Source organism: Carassius gibelio, chromosome A3 (genome assembly GCF_023724105.1).
Source record: "Carassius gibelio isolate Cgi1373 ecotype wild population from Czech Republic chromosome A3, carGib1.2-hapl.c, whole genome shotgun sequence".
Classification (NCBI taxonomy): domain Eukaryota; kingdom Metazoa; phylum Chordata; class Actinopteri; order Cypriniformes; family Cyprinidae; genus Carassius; species Carassius gibelio.
The window spans coordinates 21,286,855-21,301,939 of NC_068373.1; the positions used below are offsets into that span (position 1 = coordinate 21,286,855).

At 40.2% G+C, this 15,085-nt stretch overlaps 1 protein-coding gene across 7 annotated transcripts in view; it reads left to right on the forward strand.

Moving 5' to 3' along the window:
* LOC127951993 (trinucleotide repeat-containing gene 18 protein) overlaps positions 1-12,291 on the forward strand; it is a 64,290-nt gene extending 51,999 nt beyond the window's left edge. For all 7 annotated transcript variants that reach the window (XM_052550180.1, XM_052550201.1, XM_052550220.1 and 4 more), the window contains exons 23-30: positions 2,622-2,697; positions 3,156-3,264; positions 3,800-3,916; positions 4,363-4,521; positions 4,929-6,199; positions 7,802-8,038; positions 8,179-8,253; positions 8,339-12,291. In XM_052550180.1, the coding sequence (XP_052406140.1) occupies positions 2,622-2,697; positions 3,156-3,264; positions 3,800-3,916; positions 4,363-4,521; positions 4,929-6,199; positions 7,802-8,038; positions 8,179-8,253; positions 8,339-8,545 (2,251 nt within the window). In that variant the 3' untranslated portion in view covers positions 8,546-12,291. The remainder of the gene's footprint in view (positions 1-2,621; positions 2,698-3,155; positions 3,265-3,799; positions 3,917-4,362; positions 4,522-4,928; positions 6,200-7,801; positions 8,039-8,178; positions 8,254-8,338) is intronic.
* Positions 12,292-15,085: the final 2,794 nt, after the last annotated feature.

A 15,085-nucleotide genomic window follows, 5' to 3' on the forward strand; every position in this document is an offset into this window, starting at 1 on the left:
AAAGTCCTTTGGCACAGCCATTGTCAGACTTTCAGACGTGAAAACCATGCTAATGGGACAGGCCCATTATTTATGGGTAATGGCAAACTAATTGAAGCTTTCACTCCATCCTTTTTCTCTGTTGCATATTTAGTTTTAGAGTTGTTGTTGTTCTATGTAAAGAGAGAGAGAAAAATTGGACCCCCCCCCCCCATCTTTTATTGTTCCGAAAATAATCGAAGATTTGAAATATATGGCAAATTGCATTTTGTGCTTCTATACACTACTTTCTTTTGAGCAGTTGTCTCCATTGATATGTTTTTCTGAAATGCTGAAGTATTTATTTATATGAAGTGATGTTTTAGTATGTGTGAGTGAGTATATGTGTGTGAATCATCAAGTACAGTTTCAAGAAATTTCGACACCAAATTAAACCCACACGGAGAAAGCTGGGTAAGGCTGCTTCCCAAATAAATAAAACAATGGATGTAAAACTTGATCTGTGCTAAATTATTTTTATTATGTGAGAACAAAGAGACTTGCTATTTAGGAAGATGAGTTTCTTGGGAATATTATACATTTTGCACATTTGGCTGTTACACAAAAATGTTTTAAAGCAGAATGCTGTAATTGCCGTAAGAATCCCTTCCACTTTACAAACCTTGTCCTAAGCCCACATCAGGCAAGCCATCCACAGACTTGACAGATATTTAACCCTGCTTGTCCGGTCGATCTTTCTCCCCTCCCTGATGCAGCTGGTGTGAATTTATCCCAGGCTTTGCACATTTGCAGACAGAACCAATCAGGTTTGGCCAGCAGAGTCCTCCCCCTCAGGCCAGATCCTGGAGGAAGTGATCTGGGGGACACTGTCCCACATCACCTCCCAGGTCCATGTCACAGTAATAAGGCTGCCAGTCAGTGATGGACACCTCTGAAGCCTGGCTTTGGGTCCATACTTGAACTGCAGGCACCTTCATGAATCCAAATGAAAAAGGGCCAAACATCCAACTGTCCCTAACCCCCCCCACCCCCTTTTTATTTTTTACCAGAAGCCTCATCTTGAATGTCACACATGAAGCTGCATGTATGAGCCCATTCTGATTTATAAAGCCTGTGTGCTTGCATCCAATAATAAAGAGTGACCTGCACTTTAAAGAACCAGTCACTGTTGTTTCTCTCTTTCTCTCTCTATTGATGTGTTTGCTTGTTGGTTCACTTTGGCAGTGGAAACTAATTTAGCTGGAAGTGGGTGTTGCAGATTGTACAAAGGTGAAAACTGACAACTTCCAGAAATAATATTCCAGTGATATTCCAAATCTGTAGAGACAAACCTATATTTGGATTGTTGTCCGCCTGCACACTTACTTAGCCTGGTCTGCCTCTTTTTATTCCCTTTTTCCATTTGCGTCAGAGACTCAGAACCCATTTTGGCTCTCACATGCGGTGTCGAGAAACGGACTTAACTTGCATATCCCCTCTGCTCTGACTTCTTGACATTAAAGACAATAAAACCGCTGCAAATTTATCGAGCAAGGCATTCTCAAAAAGGGGGGCAAGCCCCTTCAAATTGTAACACTGAGGTTGAGCTTGAATAAGGAAGGGAGGGTGGTTGGAAAGAAAACCAAGCTCCTTTGGGTATTGTGAATAAAGACTGATTCAAAGCTCAGTGCGCTTCTCAAAAGAGCCCTGTCTTTTGGTTTAGTCGCTCTGCATCTCCTGTCTACAGCCTACTACATTATATTTTTAGACAAACCATTATGCACTGGTTGCAGAGTGCAGACAGCTTCCTTCGACAGTTTCATGCATGTTCTCACCTATCATTCACTTTATTACTTCATGTGTGTGCATATAAAAAACAAACAAAAAAACAATGGTCTTCTTAATCATTCATCACATTGTATTAACTTTCTCAACATTCATTTCTTACTGACATCGGCTAAGATGTGCAGGCTATTAGTTCATGTTAACCAATAGCCGTATAGCTCCACAGCCATTGTTTTTGTCTGTTGTTGTGGTTAAAGCAGCCTTTGTACAAATGTCATCATATTTGATGCATGCATTAAATGAAACTTCACCTATCACCTTCATCTATTTTAAAATGCATGTTATTGATCTAGAATTAGATGCCATTGATTGTGAATAACATACTGCTCTCCGTTGACGCTTACAGGATTTTTTACATTTAGTCTGTTGAAACCCGCCCCATTTCTAACAATTTACTGCAAGCTCGCATTCAGATCTGCCTCCATCAAATCAACAAACAATGCATAGAATCCAATAGAAAAGAAGTCCTAACCCTACATTATTTTTATTTATTATTTATTTTGATGATTTCGTTGCACTCTGATGTGTCTACTTGCCTGAATTTGCAGTAATTTCATGCCAGATAATATTTCATATAATAATTATAGCAGTTATAACAATTACTTTTCACCATCAAATAAATTCCTAATGTATAAAATAAAGTCCTGGCCTACATTTTTAGTTGTTACATTTGAATATCCGGTTGCATTCTAAAATGTGTCACAATATGGAATTAAAATGGGTTGCAAATTTTATATCACTGTTAATATTTCCATGAAAACAGGATGTGCATTCCCCAGATTTATGTTTTGGGCTCATGACTGTGTCCTGTCTTACAGATACAGCGTGGTAGTGGAGGGCGAGAGGGGGAACAGGCCACATATCTACTGCCTGGAACAGCTGCTACAGGAGGCGGTCAGTACGCCACACTGCCCTACATCATTCGTTCACACACATACACATTACGGCTCACTACAACAGGCCTGTGTGTTTTACTCCAGGCACACTCCTCGTTTCCTCTCTCTGCTAACTGGCCCGGGGCACGGTGTAATATAGAAGCTGTTTAGCACCTTCCCCTGCTATTACACTAAGGGCATGTTTTGCTCCAGTACCTCTGTTGGTTTAGGCACACACGCTTTAGTGGCTACAGCCTTTCCTTGCTAATGTACCGTTGGAAGCGGACTACTGCCAAGAGCAACCTTTACCATTACCGCCTCTCTAAGATGGATTATATACACAAAATGTACATTTCCTCTCCAGAAAATGATTAATTAGTTATTCAGCTTAGAAGATAGACGACCGCAAAAGTGTCTGAAAGCACACAGGTGTTGATTTAATAATCCTCTCTGATCCACACCGCTTTTGTCCTACAGATTATTGATGTGAAACCCCCCTCCGTTAGATACCTTCCCCAGGGGACCCGGATTGCAGCCTACTGGAGCCAGCAGTACCGTTGCCTCTACCCTGGCACGGTCGTCAGAGGTACGCTTTTCCTGTTCCGCTTAATTGAGCACCTTTCACTGGCTATTACAGACTATTAACCAACGCGTTTTACTGCATCTGCGTTTCTCAAATGGAAAAAAAATATGCACAGATGTCAACTGTCCTTCGCACAGAAGCGTAGTAAGAGAACCTTTCAGGGCTGTTTCATTTCCTTTAATCTAAATCTTTTAGCCAAGCCCATAAGCACTGCCAAACCGAGCCGGGGAATGAAGGATGGTGTGGTTAGCTACGTGCAGAGCTCTGCTCTATTATTATTTATTTTCCCTCCCGCTGAGGAAGGAGTGAGCTGGAGACTTGTCGAGAAACTCTTAAAGGGAGGTCGCTGCTACTGCCGGCATCAGCCAATGAAAATGAAAAGGCCCTGTATGAATCCCTCCAGCCGCTGCTGCACCACTGAGAAATATGCGGTGGCTCTTTTCGCGCAGCACTGTTTGCTGTTTCACTCAGTGGAAATGTAAATTGAGGTGATGCATGTTCTTTTGTGTCAGTCGTCAACCCTGTTAATTGTCCACAGGGAGCTCAGACATGGAAGAAGTGGACGATTTGATTACAGTTGAGTTTGACGATGGAGACACTGGCCGAATCCCGCTCTCTCATATTAGGCTGCTGCCGGCGGACTACAAGATTCAATGTGAGTATTCAGCGAAGCCGGTAGTAAAAGCCAAGGCACGAAGGAGCTGATGAAACATTACCTGAATGTTGAAGTTAGGTAAACAGCCCATATGTGTACTGTTTGATTTTGAGTCCATGCAGCCACTGATTTGTGTTTGGTTTTGCACTTGAAGCTTGATGATGGATGTTTTTCCGCTAGTTGCTAGAGGGTTACATATGATTGAGAGTGAGACCGAGAGATTTGAAGTCTTGTGTGTAATATTTAAGAGCCCTGGTTAAATATGAATGTGTGTGTGTATATGTGTTTGATTGTGAAAATGTCTGTGTATGAAAATTTTCATAATAATATTTGTAGTAGAGAATCACATAGAAATGTGCCAGTATTTTTGTATGTGTCAGTTTTGTCAATCACAAATATCATTATTGTGTCTATTAATGTTTTCTAAACTGAATTTATCTGAACAGGTGCCGAACCGTCCCCTGCTCTCCTCGTGGCCAGCACCAAAAAGCGAGGAAGGAAGTGCAGTAAGGATGTACCTGATGGCAAAGAGACATCACCTAAAAACACAGAGGAGTCTGCTCCGAAAAGCAGGGGCCGAGGAAGAAAACCCAAACCCAAGCCCGGTAATTTCCACTCCTTTGAACCAAACATTTGCTGTCAATGACATTTTAGCTGGTATAGAAGTGACTTTTTTATATATATATATATATATATATATATATATATATATATATATATATATATATATATATATATATATATATATATATATATATAATATGAATTATTATTGCTTTGGTTCAAATTAAATATTAAGATGTCAAAGCTGGTGTCACTTAATTTAGAAATGCAGTGATCTTACAAAAAGTGGACTAGATTGGTGGTTTCATAGATAGTAAATCACTTACTTTTGCTTGGAAAGAGCTTACTGTCAAAACAGGATCTGCTTTAAACCTTTCAGCATTTTTATAGAGGTAAGTGTGTTTTTGGTCTGGCATATTAAAACCCTCCCTCCTGTGCTGCTTTCCAGAGCTTGAAGTCGCTCCAAAGGAGCATGAAAAGCCTGACACACCAACCCCAACACAGGTCCTCGAGAGGCCCCTGTCCGGCCAGAAAAGCATCCCACCGCCAGCTAGAAAAATTAAGCAAGTCTGCAAAGCCAGCCCCTCCATCCCTGTATCTAATGAAAGCCAGAAGAAAACCACAGGAATCAAGCCCCTAGCCAAAGTCCGTTCCCAGCCGCAGTCTGCCTACTCGCCGCCGCTTTATGGAAAAGTTCTGTCTGTGGATCTCTATAATGAGCCCTCCACTTCTCTGGCCTCCTTTATTTCCAGCAATGAGACTGCGAGTCCTGCGGGGAAAGGAAAGCCGGTCAAACGCTTGCGAAAGCCTGAGGAGGAGGCATCTGGGTTTGGTGTGAAAACACAACGCAAACAACCCCAGACCGAGATCCTTGTCAAACTAGACCATGAAGGAGTCATGTCACCCAAAACCAAGAAGACCAAAGCCCTCATGATGATGAAGGGCCAAAACCTCTCCAAAAGAGAGAACAAGTCTGTCATGGGTGTCAGCTACACTACGATATCCACTGCTGGCAAAACACTGAAAGCTAAAAACAAGGTAGGTGAGGCAGACCCGCCTACTTCTAACGAGAGCGTGTCCACCTACTGTGTTCGTAAGCTTGGCAGTGGCAGTGAGGGTCTGATGAAGGTGAGCAACTCCGGAGAGAAAGTGAAGAAAGAACTGGAGTGTCCCAACTGTAGTAGCAGCAGCAGCAGCTCGGAGTCCGACGGAGAAGAGGAGCGAGGGGCCTCGCAGGAAAAGAAGTCCAAACAAGACTCGACCAGCTCCAGCAGCTCACGGGCTTCAAGTCCCACCTCTTCCAGCTCATCCACAAGCAGTTCCTCATCCTCAGCTGGTTCTCACTCCTCCTCCTCATCATCATCCTCCACCACCAGCGATGAAGAATCGTCCTGTAGCTCAGATGAAGAACTGGTTGCTGTTTCTCAACCGTCCCCATCCGCAGAGCATGTACCACCTCAAGAGGAGGAAGACGAGAAGGTCGAGTCAAAAACGGGGCCTGGCGCCAAGCAGGCGTCTGACACACAGCAGCAGAAGCCCCAGAGACCGCAGAAGGTGAAGCAGGGTGTCGGTCGCCCCAAAAGACGAGAGGGAGTCCACCTCCCAACAACTAAGGAGCTGGCAAAAAGACAGAGGCTTCCCTCCGTCGAGAACAGACCCAAGATCTCTGCTTTCCTTCCTGCCAGACAACTGTGGAAGTGGTTTGGAAAGCCTACTCAGGTAAGCCCGTGGATTTTAGGATTGCGTCTTTCTTGAAGTCCCACCAGGGCCATTCCTAATCTCAAATTATGTAATGCATTGTGTAAAGTCCAAAGTATACTTCAGTTTTGATGTTAATGTGAGGGTATACCCTCTCAGTCTGTCTCAATTTGTTAGCGTACACGGATGCAGGCATTCGACACGTGCACTACAAAGTGTCTAGTGTCTGCTATTTCTTTATGACTGATAAAAATACGTCTTTTCACTTATTTAAACTAGAGCTACATGTATCCTTTAAACCTCACACAAGCACTCATTGATGTAGGTGTCTGTAGTTTGTTGCAATCGTTCTTTCTCCATGTTCTCTTTTTGAACTGTGAAAAAGTCCTGGACCAAATTAATTAATGCAAGTAATTCAAGAAGTGCGAGCTGCTAGTATGCAAGCATTGTTGATGATGAAATTTACACTGAGCACTGAACACATACTCCAGTGTATTACAAAACAAAGTATACTTTGGGCTCAACTGAAATGACGATAAATATTATATTTCGTTTTCTGGAAAAAAAAATTCTCCTTTGTCTTGCTTATGCTAATTTCAGATCTAGCATTTTATGTATACTAAATACACGTAATTGAATAATATTACTGAGCTTTTTGCAGAATTGGACAAAATTACAGTTTGATTAGAAATTTTACACTATGAAAATAGTGTCTTTTGTTTTTCACGTCACATATAGTTAGTAACATACAGTATACATTATTGTGCAAAAGTCTTAGGCCACTTGTATTTTCAACAACAAAAAATGGTTTTAAGTCAGTTATTTCTTTGTTTTGCTGTAGTGTGTTAGTAGTAAATATCAGTTTACATTTGCAAACATTATTTTTGCCATTAATTGTAATGAGATTTTTGCTTTCGCAAGGAGTCTGACAGCTGCCAGTGCTCCACACATCAGTTTCTTGGAGACATTGCCAGAGTTCTTCTGGATTGAGTCTGTCTCAGTTTGTTCTGTTTCTTCATGTTATTCCAGACAGACTGATGATGATGATGAGATCAGATCTCTGTGTGGAGCACTGGCTGCAGTCAGACTCCTTGCACAAGCAAAAATCTCACTGGATTATTACAATTAATGGCAAAAATAATGTTTGGAAATGTAAACTGATATTTACTACTGATACACAGCAAAACATACAAATAACTGACTTAAAACCATTTTTTTAGGTGATAATACTAGTGGCCGAAGACTTTTGCACAGTACTGTATAATGCTCTTCATTGACGCATTACTTTTTGACATTTTTAGTGGCATAGATGTTTGGTGTTATAAAAAAAAAAATGCAGCAACTGTGAGAAAATAAAAACACTAAACAATTTTATCCAAAAAATTATAATGGTTAATGTTTCTTTCACTCTCTCGCTCTCTTTTTTAAGTGATAGTTAAATTTTGTTTTTGTTTTGCAAATATGTATTAAGTCCTGGTAAAAAGTTTCCAACACCATTTTAATGTAACCTTCATATAACAAAAGGAAAAAGGTTAAAATCTGTTAGTTTTAATAACAATCAACCCCCTGGGACATAAAAGTGCCCGAAGAAACATCCTTTGCTTTTCCTTCAAATTCTTACAGAGGCGGGGAATGAAAGGGAAGGCAAAGAAGCTTTTCTACAAAGCCATAATGCGTGGGAAGGAAATGATCCGTATTGGAGACTGTGCTGTGTTCCTGTCTGCCGGACGACCCAACCTCCCCTTCATTGGACACATCCAGAGCATGTGGGAGTCCTGGGGAAACAACATGGTGGTCCGTGTCAAGTGGTTCTATCATCCTGAGGAAACCAACCCTGGAAAGAAACTTCATGACAAAAAGGTTACTTTTTTTTCTCCCTTTGCTAAACAAGAATAATGGTTGGTGGGCACTGCATCATGACGTTAATACTGGAATGGTACTTGATCTGTCCCAGTCTTGCCTTTATCTGGGTTTGTAACTAATCACATTTTGTTTGGCAGAACTGGGATCAAATGTCTGGCCAAAGTCTTCCTGCTGTTCTGCAGGCTTCCAGCCAGAGAAAAGACTTCATGGAGGTAAGAAAACCCATCCAGTAAATGGTTTGATCATCTTCGTCTGGGTGAAAGCAGACTGATAAATCTCTATGCTTTCTCTTTTTAGCGGGCCCTCTACCAGTCCTCTCACATTGATGAGAATGACGTCCAGACCATTTCTCATAAATGTCTGGTGGTCAGCCTTGAGCAATATGAGCAGATGATTAAAACGAAGAAGTACCAAGACAGCGAAGACCTCTACTACCTGGCCGGCACTTATGAACCCACCACTGGAATGATATTCAACACGGATGGGGTTCCTGTTATCTGCTGAGGATCAACAAATAAGACCTGTGGAGCTAAACAAATGAGAAACAAGGGCTAGACAGATGTTTTGGCTTTACCCAAAGCCCGACTAATCAGATGAGTTCAGAAAACGTCCTGACAAAGACAAAAGCGTCCGTTGAGAAACTACTTCAACAGATGTCATCATGTGTGCACATCATTTCAAACGCGATGGTTGACGGTATTGAAAGTGTTTGGTCTGTTAATGGGGCACATTGTTCAGGAATCTCAAGTTGAAGAGTAAAATGTGTCAAAGAAAGTGAAAGCACGTCAAAAATGTCTCGAAGGTCAACTGCATCTGCACCGCTGAGCCCTGTTTTCCTCAGCCATCACCGGTGCGGCTGAAATGGAGGTGACACCACTTCTGCAGGACTCATTCTCCGGGTGAGAAGGCCTGCTTGCAACCAGCTTCCTTGGCCGTGGGACCAACAACAGAAAGAGTAATTAAAGCTGACAGGCCTCGTCACACTTTTGCCCTAAGAGTCATCCCCACCACATGCTCCGCTGTCCAGCTACTGCTGCTAGATCCCTGGCAGAACTTCAAGAGCTGGCTAATGAACTCAGACGGGTAAAACGATAGCAGACGTAAAGCTGCGGCTCATGTGAGATGCACTTAAGGACAGAACTGTGGTCTGAGAGCCTGCAAGGACTCTTTTTTAATAGGAAAGTGTGTCATTTTTCCACCAAGCAGTTTAGAAGATCTATCTGAATATTTATATACGATCCCTGCATCTCAGCCGTGAAATAAAAGGTTTCTTTAGGCAGAAAGGTTTCTTTTTAAGAGTCAAGGGCTCTACTGGGACGGAAACAGATGTAGATGACGCCTGTTTGTAAATACATGCATACAAGGTATATACGATATGAACAAATATATTTTATTTTCGTGCACCATAGATTTATGTGACCGTAATTATTTTCAAAGCAGCAAATAAAAAAAATTTAAATGAAAAAAGCTTTAATAAACTGTGAATAATGTTTAAATTTGAACAAATATCAGGAACTAATTTTAGAGTACGGATCTTTGTAAGTTGTTACTGGAATCTACAGATGCCCACTACATTTTCGACGTAATGTAATGTAATCTTGATATCAAAACTACTATTACAGGACAAATGGTTTGTGGGATTTGACCGTGTTCGAAGCCAGTTGTCCCATAATACAGTTTTACAACAGAAAGCACTTAAATTCTGCCCTTGGTCTTACACAGGACAGACTTCCCTTGACAATCCCCTGTTCAGGTGGACGGGAAAACCATTTTAGTTCTCTCATTGCTTCCCAGGGTCAGTGAGAGACAAGAGAATGAGAGTTTAAAAGCAACATATAATCAGGCCACGCTTGCTTATAATGTCTATTTTACTCTGCTTTCTCTTTTTTGCTAGAATTATCCCCCACAGAAAGCAAGTACATCTCATGCATGAAAGCACTTTCTTCAAACAAATAGCAGCAGCACAGGTGACGTTATCTGTTAGCTCTGAAAGTTGAACGCGGAGTTGTTTTTTGCCTTTTTTGCGTCTACGTTTATTTTTTTTCTCTAGGTCGGCTTTTATTCTAAGCATTTTCTGGTTCGTTCTTAATAGCCTTAACCTTGGTCCCTAAAAGCAAAGTCTGAATGTCGTCTTTGAAAATAGGTCCTTCTGATTGATATCATGCTCCAGAGAAAGTGCCATCAATCATCAGAGGCAGTTAGGACCAGGCTATGTTTTCGCTGCTTCTCTAATCAAGACCAGTCAAATGTATTTGATTTATGGCTTCCTTGCATGGATGAAGAGACTAGCAAACACCTTATTTGCTTAATTGTAATTATGGTTCTTATTTGTGCCTCATTTTTACGGTTCAAAGGAGGTATGAATGTCTTTGTTTTGAAGGTCGGACAGTGTTTGGACACTATGTATGTATCTTTTTAAAATAATGAAACAAAAAATGTAGTGATCTGTACTGATCTTTTTTTTTTTTTTTTTTTTTTATTATGGTTACCAAGATATATAGAAAAGATGAGGTTAGAGGCTACTTTTTATTGTTGTTGTCTACAGTTGACCAGCCTAATTTTTTAAACTGTCATTTTTTTCTACCTCCCCACCTTGGTTGAACGTTTCATGTTTTTGATTTTTAATATTTTCTCTTATTTTTACACTTGTGCAAGAAATGTCACTGCACCTGGGCTTTTAAACCATTGTCTGTTTTGAATTCTTTCGCCATGATGAATACCTTGATGTCTTTGTGAATGATGTTCATCGGATACTTATTGGTTCTTTCTGTTGTTTTATTTTATTTTTTCCCTCATTTTTTGTGGGAGAATGAGATCAAGAAGGGTATGGACACTAGAGACTTCCAGTCTTTTGTGATTGGAAAATATTTGGCCTACTCAGTATTTCATAAATTTCTTTATATTATAGAAATGTTGACACTATTACGTATAGAAGAACAGTCTGAAATGTATATTTTTTTTCATGTACATTTCATATTACATTTCCCAGTCTCTCTTAAAGAGATATTATCTTGTTGATATTCAATAGGTTGTATTTCTGAACATGTTTTATCATTGTATGTGTGGTCTTGAGGCTTAAAACGATACTCAGCCTAATCTGGTTTGGACTGTTTTTCTAAATCACCTAATTTGGTTGAGGATTTTACGCATACCCAAAGCTGATTCAAATGCCAAATGATCTTCAAATGCACAGTGAATCTGAAGCAACATTAAGCAAGCTCTTTTTGATTTGACACAATCTTTTAAATGCAGATCTGTGTTGAATGTTTTTGCCTGTTTAGCGAGTTGTACAATTTAAGTGCCCCTCAAAACAAACGTTTACTCTGAGCTTGAGACAAGCTGTAAAGCACTTTTTAAGAGTATTTTTTGTCTGCATGTTTTAGAAATCGCGTATATGCTTCTAGGAATAATAACAGAGCAATCAACTAAAGTATATTTTGCTTATTGTGACATAGTGTAACTGAATGGAGGTCAGAGTTCATCCCTTTACCTTGGGTCACTGAATGAGACAGTGGCCTCTGCTGGTAGCAGGCATAAGGGATGAATCGCTGATGTCCTCTGCTACTCGTCCAGGGTCTGTTTGAGCGTATCTTATGATGTATAAGGTTTAAATGGCTTATTAGAAAACAGTGTATAGCCAAGTAGAAGCGTTATAGAGTTCACTGTTTGCATGATTCGTTTTTTTTCTTTCTTTGACATTCCCCCTCTCTGAACAATTGTCCTCCATGGTTAATGTGCAATACTGCTGTATTTGGATTGTGTGTGGTAGCTGCTAGTGAGGGAAGGAACGTGTTCATGAATGTGGGAGACGATGAGCGAGAGAGACAGACAGAGAGTTAGTGTGGACTGGAGGCTGGTCCTTCACTGGTCTTCATCTGCTGTTCCTTCAGCATTGACATGGTCCTGTTACAAAGAAAAATAATACAACGTTTAAATGCTATAGTTTTGAAATTATTTGAATTTTTAAAGCATCAAGGTTTTGTAAATGATCCTTTATGAGAGGGGGAGATGAGTATTGATATACTTTGTACACACATTTAATCTTGTAAAAAAAAAAAAAAAGACAATTAAAAAAAATTTGAAACCATTTAAAAGATTGCTGTTGACTGGTGCGTGAGAACTATTGGCCTTTGTTTTGTTTTTTTTGTTTTTTGTTTTTTTAAACAGACTCAGCCAGCATTATCAGTGTTTTTCAATTCTTTTGGTATCTCAGTATTTTCTAGTTCATCAATAAACATCATAAAATGGAATTGAGTTTGCCTCTTTATTTTTTCTATAATATTCTTTGTAAAAACCCTCTGGCTCTGAATTGCCTCAATCCATATTGTATTTGAAGCTGTAGATGAACCAATGTGTGGGTCCAAACCTTTTTGGGAGAACTGTTATTACAACCTGATGAGCTTTTTACTGCTCCTGTCATTTGCTATGTAAGTGCGTCTTTAAAGTTGTCTGTTAGAGCTGAGCAATGAGACTTGTAGTGTAACACAGTCTTCCATATGACCACCAATCATACTGAAATTTTGGTCATGTGACCACAGGAAGCTGTAAAAGGGATTCATCTTACAACATGTCTGAATTGCAAATAGATGTCCACATTGAGGAAAATTAATGTTGTCCTCTGTGAAAATATTGTAGTGCACTATTGAATGAGTGTTATTTGTGTTATGGTAGTCCTTGAGCCATTTAACTGGCAATGGAATGTTTTTCCCACCCCTTCCTTTAAAAGTCCTATTTCTGAAAGAGTGTTTTTCAGCATGCGTGATGATTCATTGCACACTATGTGCTGTTCACAGTGGTGCTATAGATTCAAAAGGTCACCAGGGTGTTTTGTTAGGCAAGAGGTGGTTTCTGAGTCTCCCTCGCGAGCAATCACATTCATCAGGATGCCATTTTAGAGCTTCCTGGAACAATTTACAATTTATAGCAGCTGCATTGAACTGAAGCTGAGCTCATTTTGCTAATGCTAGTGCAACGTCTTTGGTGAATTCGCCAATCAGCAACAGAATGAAGCTTGCTTTGAGGGAAAAAAAAAAATATAATAATTCTTTCCTGAGCAATTAAAGTTACCAAGGGAGTCATGCTTGCTGCTTTGACCATTTATAAATTATTTCTTTAAGTGGAAATGAGCCACCTCCCTTCCAACATGTTTGCTGATCTTTAGTCTACCATGGTGAAATGGAGCTCAAGTGCTCTCTTTAGAAGGAACTATTATTATTAGTGGACTGGTATGACTGTGACCTCACCGTTTGAAACCATTTGCTGTTTGAGTAGTCTAAGAAAGAGATTGTGTTTTAAGTGCTTGTGAAATCGTAAAGAATGCTTGAATTGTGCTGTCACAAATCATGTTGAATTTAATGCCCTTGGCTTATTTTTATATTTAAAAAAAATCTCCATCAAAAGCACTTCTACTCAATTTACATTAACGCTACAGAGGAGATTTTTAAATGCATGTCTTTGATTTTGCTTGTAGTGGCATGAAATTAGCTTAATGCAATCTAACGGAAATGTGTCTTAAATTTTACTACTAACAAAAATGCAAAGTGACAGTTAAGTCATATACATTTGGAAAGACAAAACGAGTAAAAGATTAACTATCCCTATAATTCCCACATTTGGGTTTGCTGTATTTCAGCAGGGTTTCACAATCCTTTCATGAATCACTTTCATAAAGACAAAGGCGATCAAATCCTTCCATCTCTCCAGTGTAAAGACATCCACAACCACGGCGTTTGAGGTGCTGCGATCCATTGAAGCTAAAGATATGTTTGAAGCTGCCGCTTTGATGTCAAGTCAACAAATCAGAATCCAGGCATTTTTCATGTCAATCACTTAAGCAGAGGCATTACATGAGAAAAAGGTTTAGAGACCTCTGCGTCTCTCTGAGCCCATGGATAGCTTGCAACAAAGCACAATCAGAGTAGCACTTGCACCCTGTGATGTGAAAGACGTAGCGTTCTTTGTGTCTGAATCCGGTCGTTTTAGAAATGACAGACTAATGACTCTCCCTATGCCCTTCTGCTTGTGCTTTCAGCACGAGATAATACACATGTGACTAAAAATATTAAGAGGTGTATCACCTCCAAATTATCATGGAATTTCTTTTAAATAAATGAGAGAACAGGATCTCTAGGGCAAAGGTAGCTACGGCTCAATAATGTGCCCTGAGTAATCGGCGACTCATGCTGTGTGTGAACATGACAAGTCAAAAGTGATACGCTTGCTCAAAGGGAGCATATATGTATACTCTATGGCTACATGTATTATGATGCCCAAAAAACCTTGTGAGCATTTTTAAGAGCAGAGTTGTGGGAGTCATCCGCCACTGTCAAAGCTAATAAAAGCAATTAAACCCTCCAATAAACTCACCTTCCTCTCTGTCAACTAGCTATGATCCTCTGTCAGAAGGGGCCACAGAGAAACGCAAAGAATCATTATGATAATAAGACCAAAAAAAGCAGAAAGCAGCCATGCAATATTCATACCCTCCATCATGATAAACTATTCAGGAGTCATTTAGCCGGAATGCTCATTTAACGAACCGAGGCGTGGAACAATTAACGCCTGCCGAATGATGGAAGCGCACTGTGATGGAGAGGACGTCGGCAGCTCAATCTCTCACCAGGGATGCCATTGCAAGTTCTACACACTAATGGTTGACTTTTCCTCCACACCTCCCCTCGATATCCAGAGTCCATTTTGAGTCTTCCATCACCAAGGCCACCATAAAATGGCCTCCGAATGGAAGTGTGGCTCGTTTTCACCTTTACCAATCACTTCTGAACACAAGCTGTGTGTGAATGGAGATATGATTGAGTATTTGCTTTAGGACTGCATTAAACATTCAGGTCCTCAGAGCAAGGGTCGTCCATATTGCGGGAGCATTTGACCATTTATGACCCATTAAACTGATTGCCGTATAAAAACAAACATTTATCTGCACTCTCAGTCCATTAGTATAAAAGGGAAAGTGGAATAATTCAGAAGTGATTGCTGGGTAGAAAATGGTTTCATTTCAGTGAAGCGGTGCCATGACCCTCTGGGGTC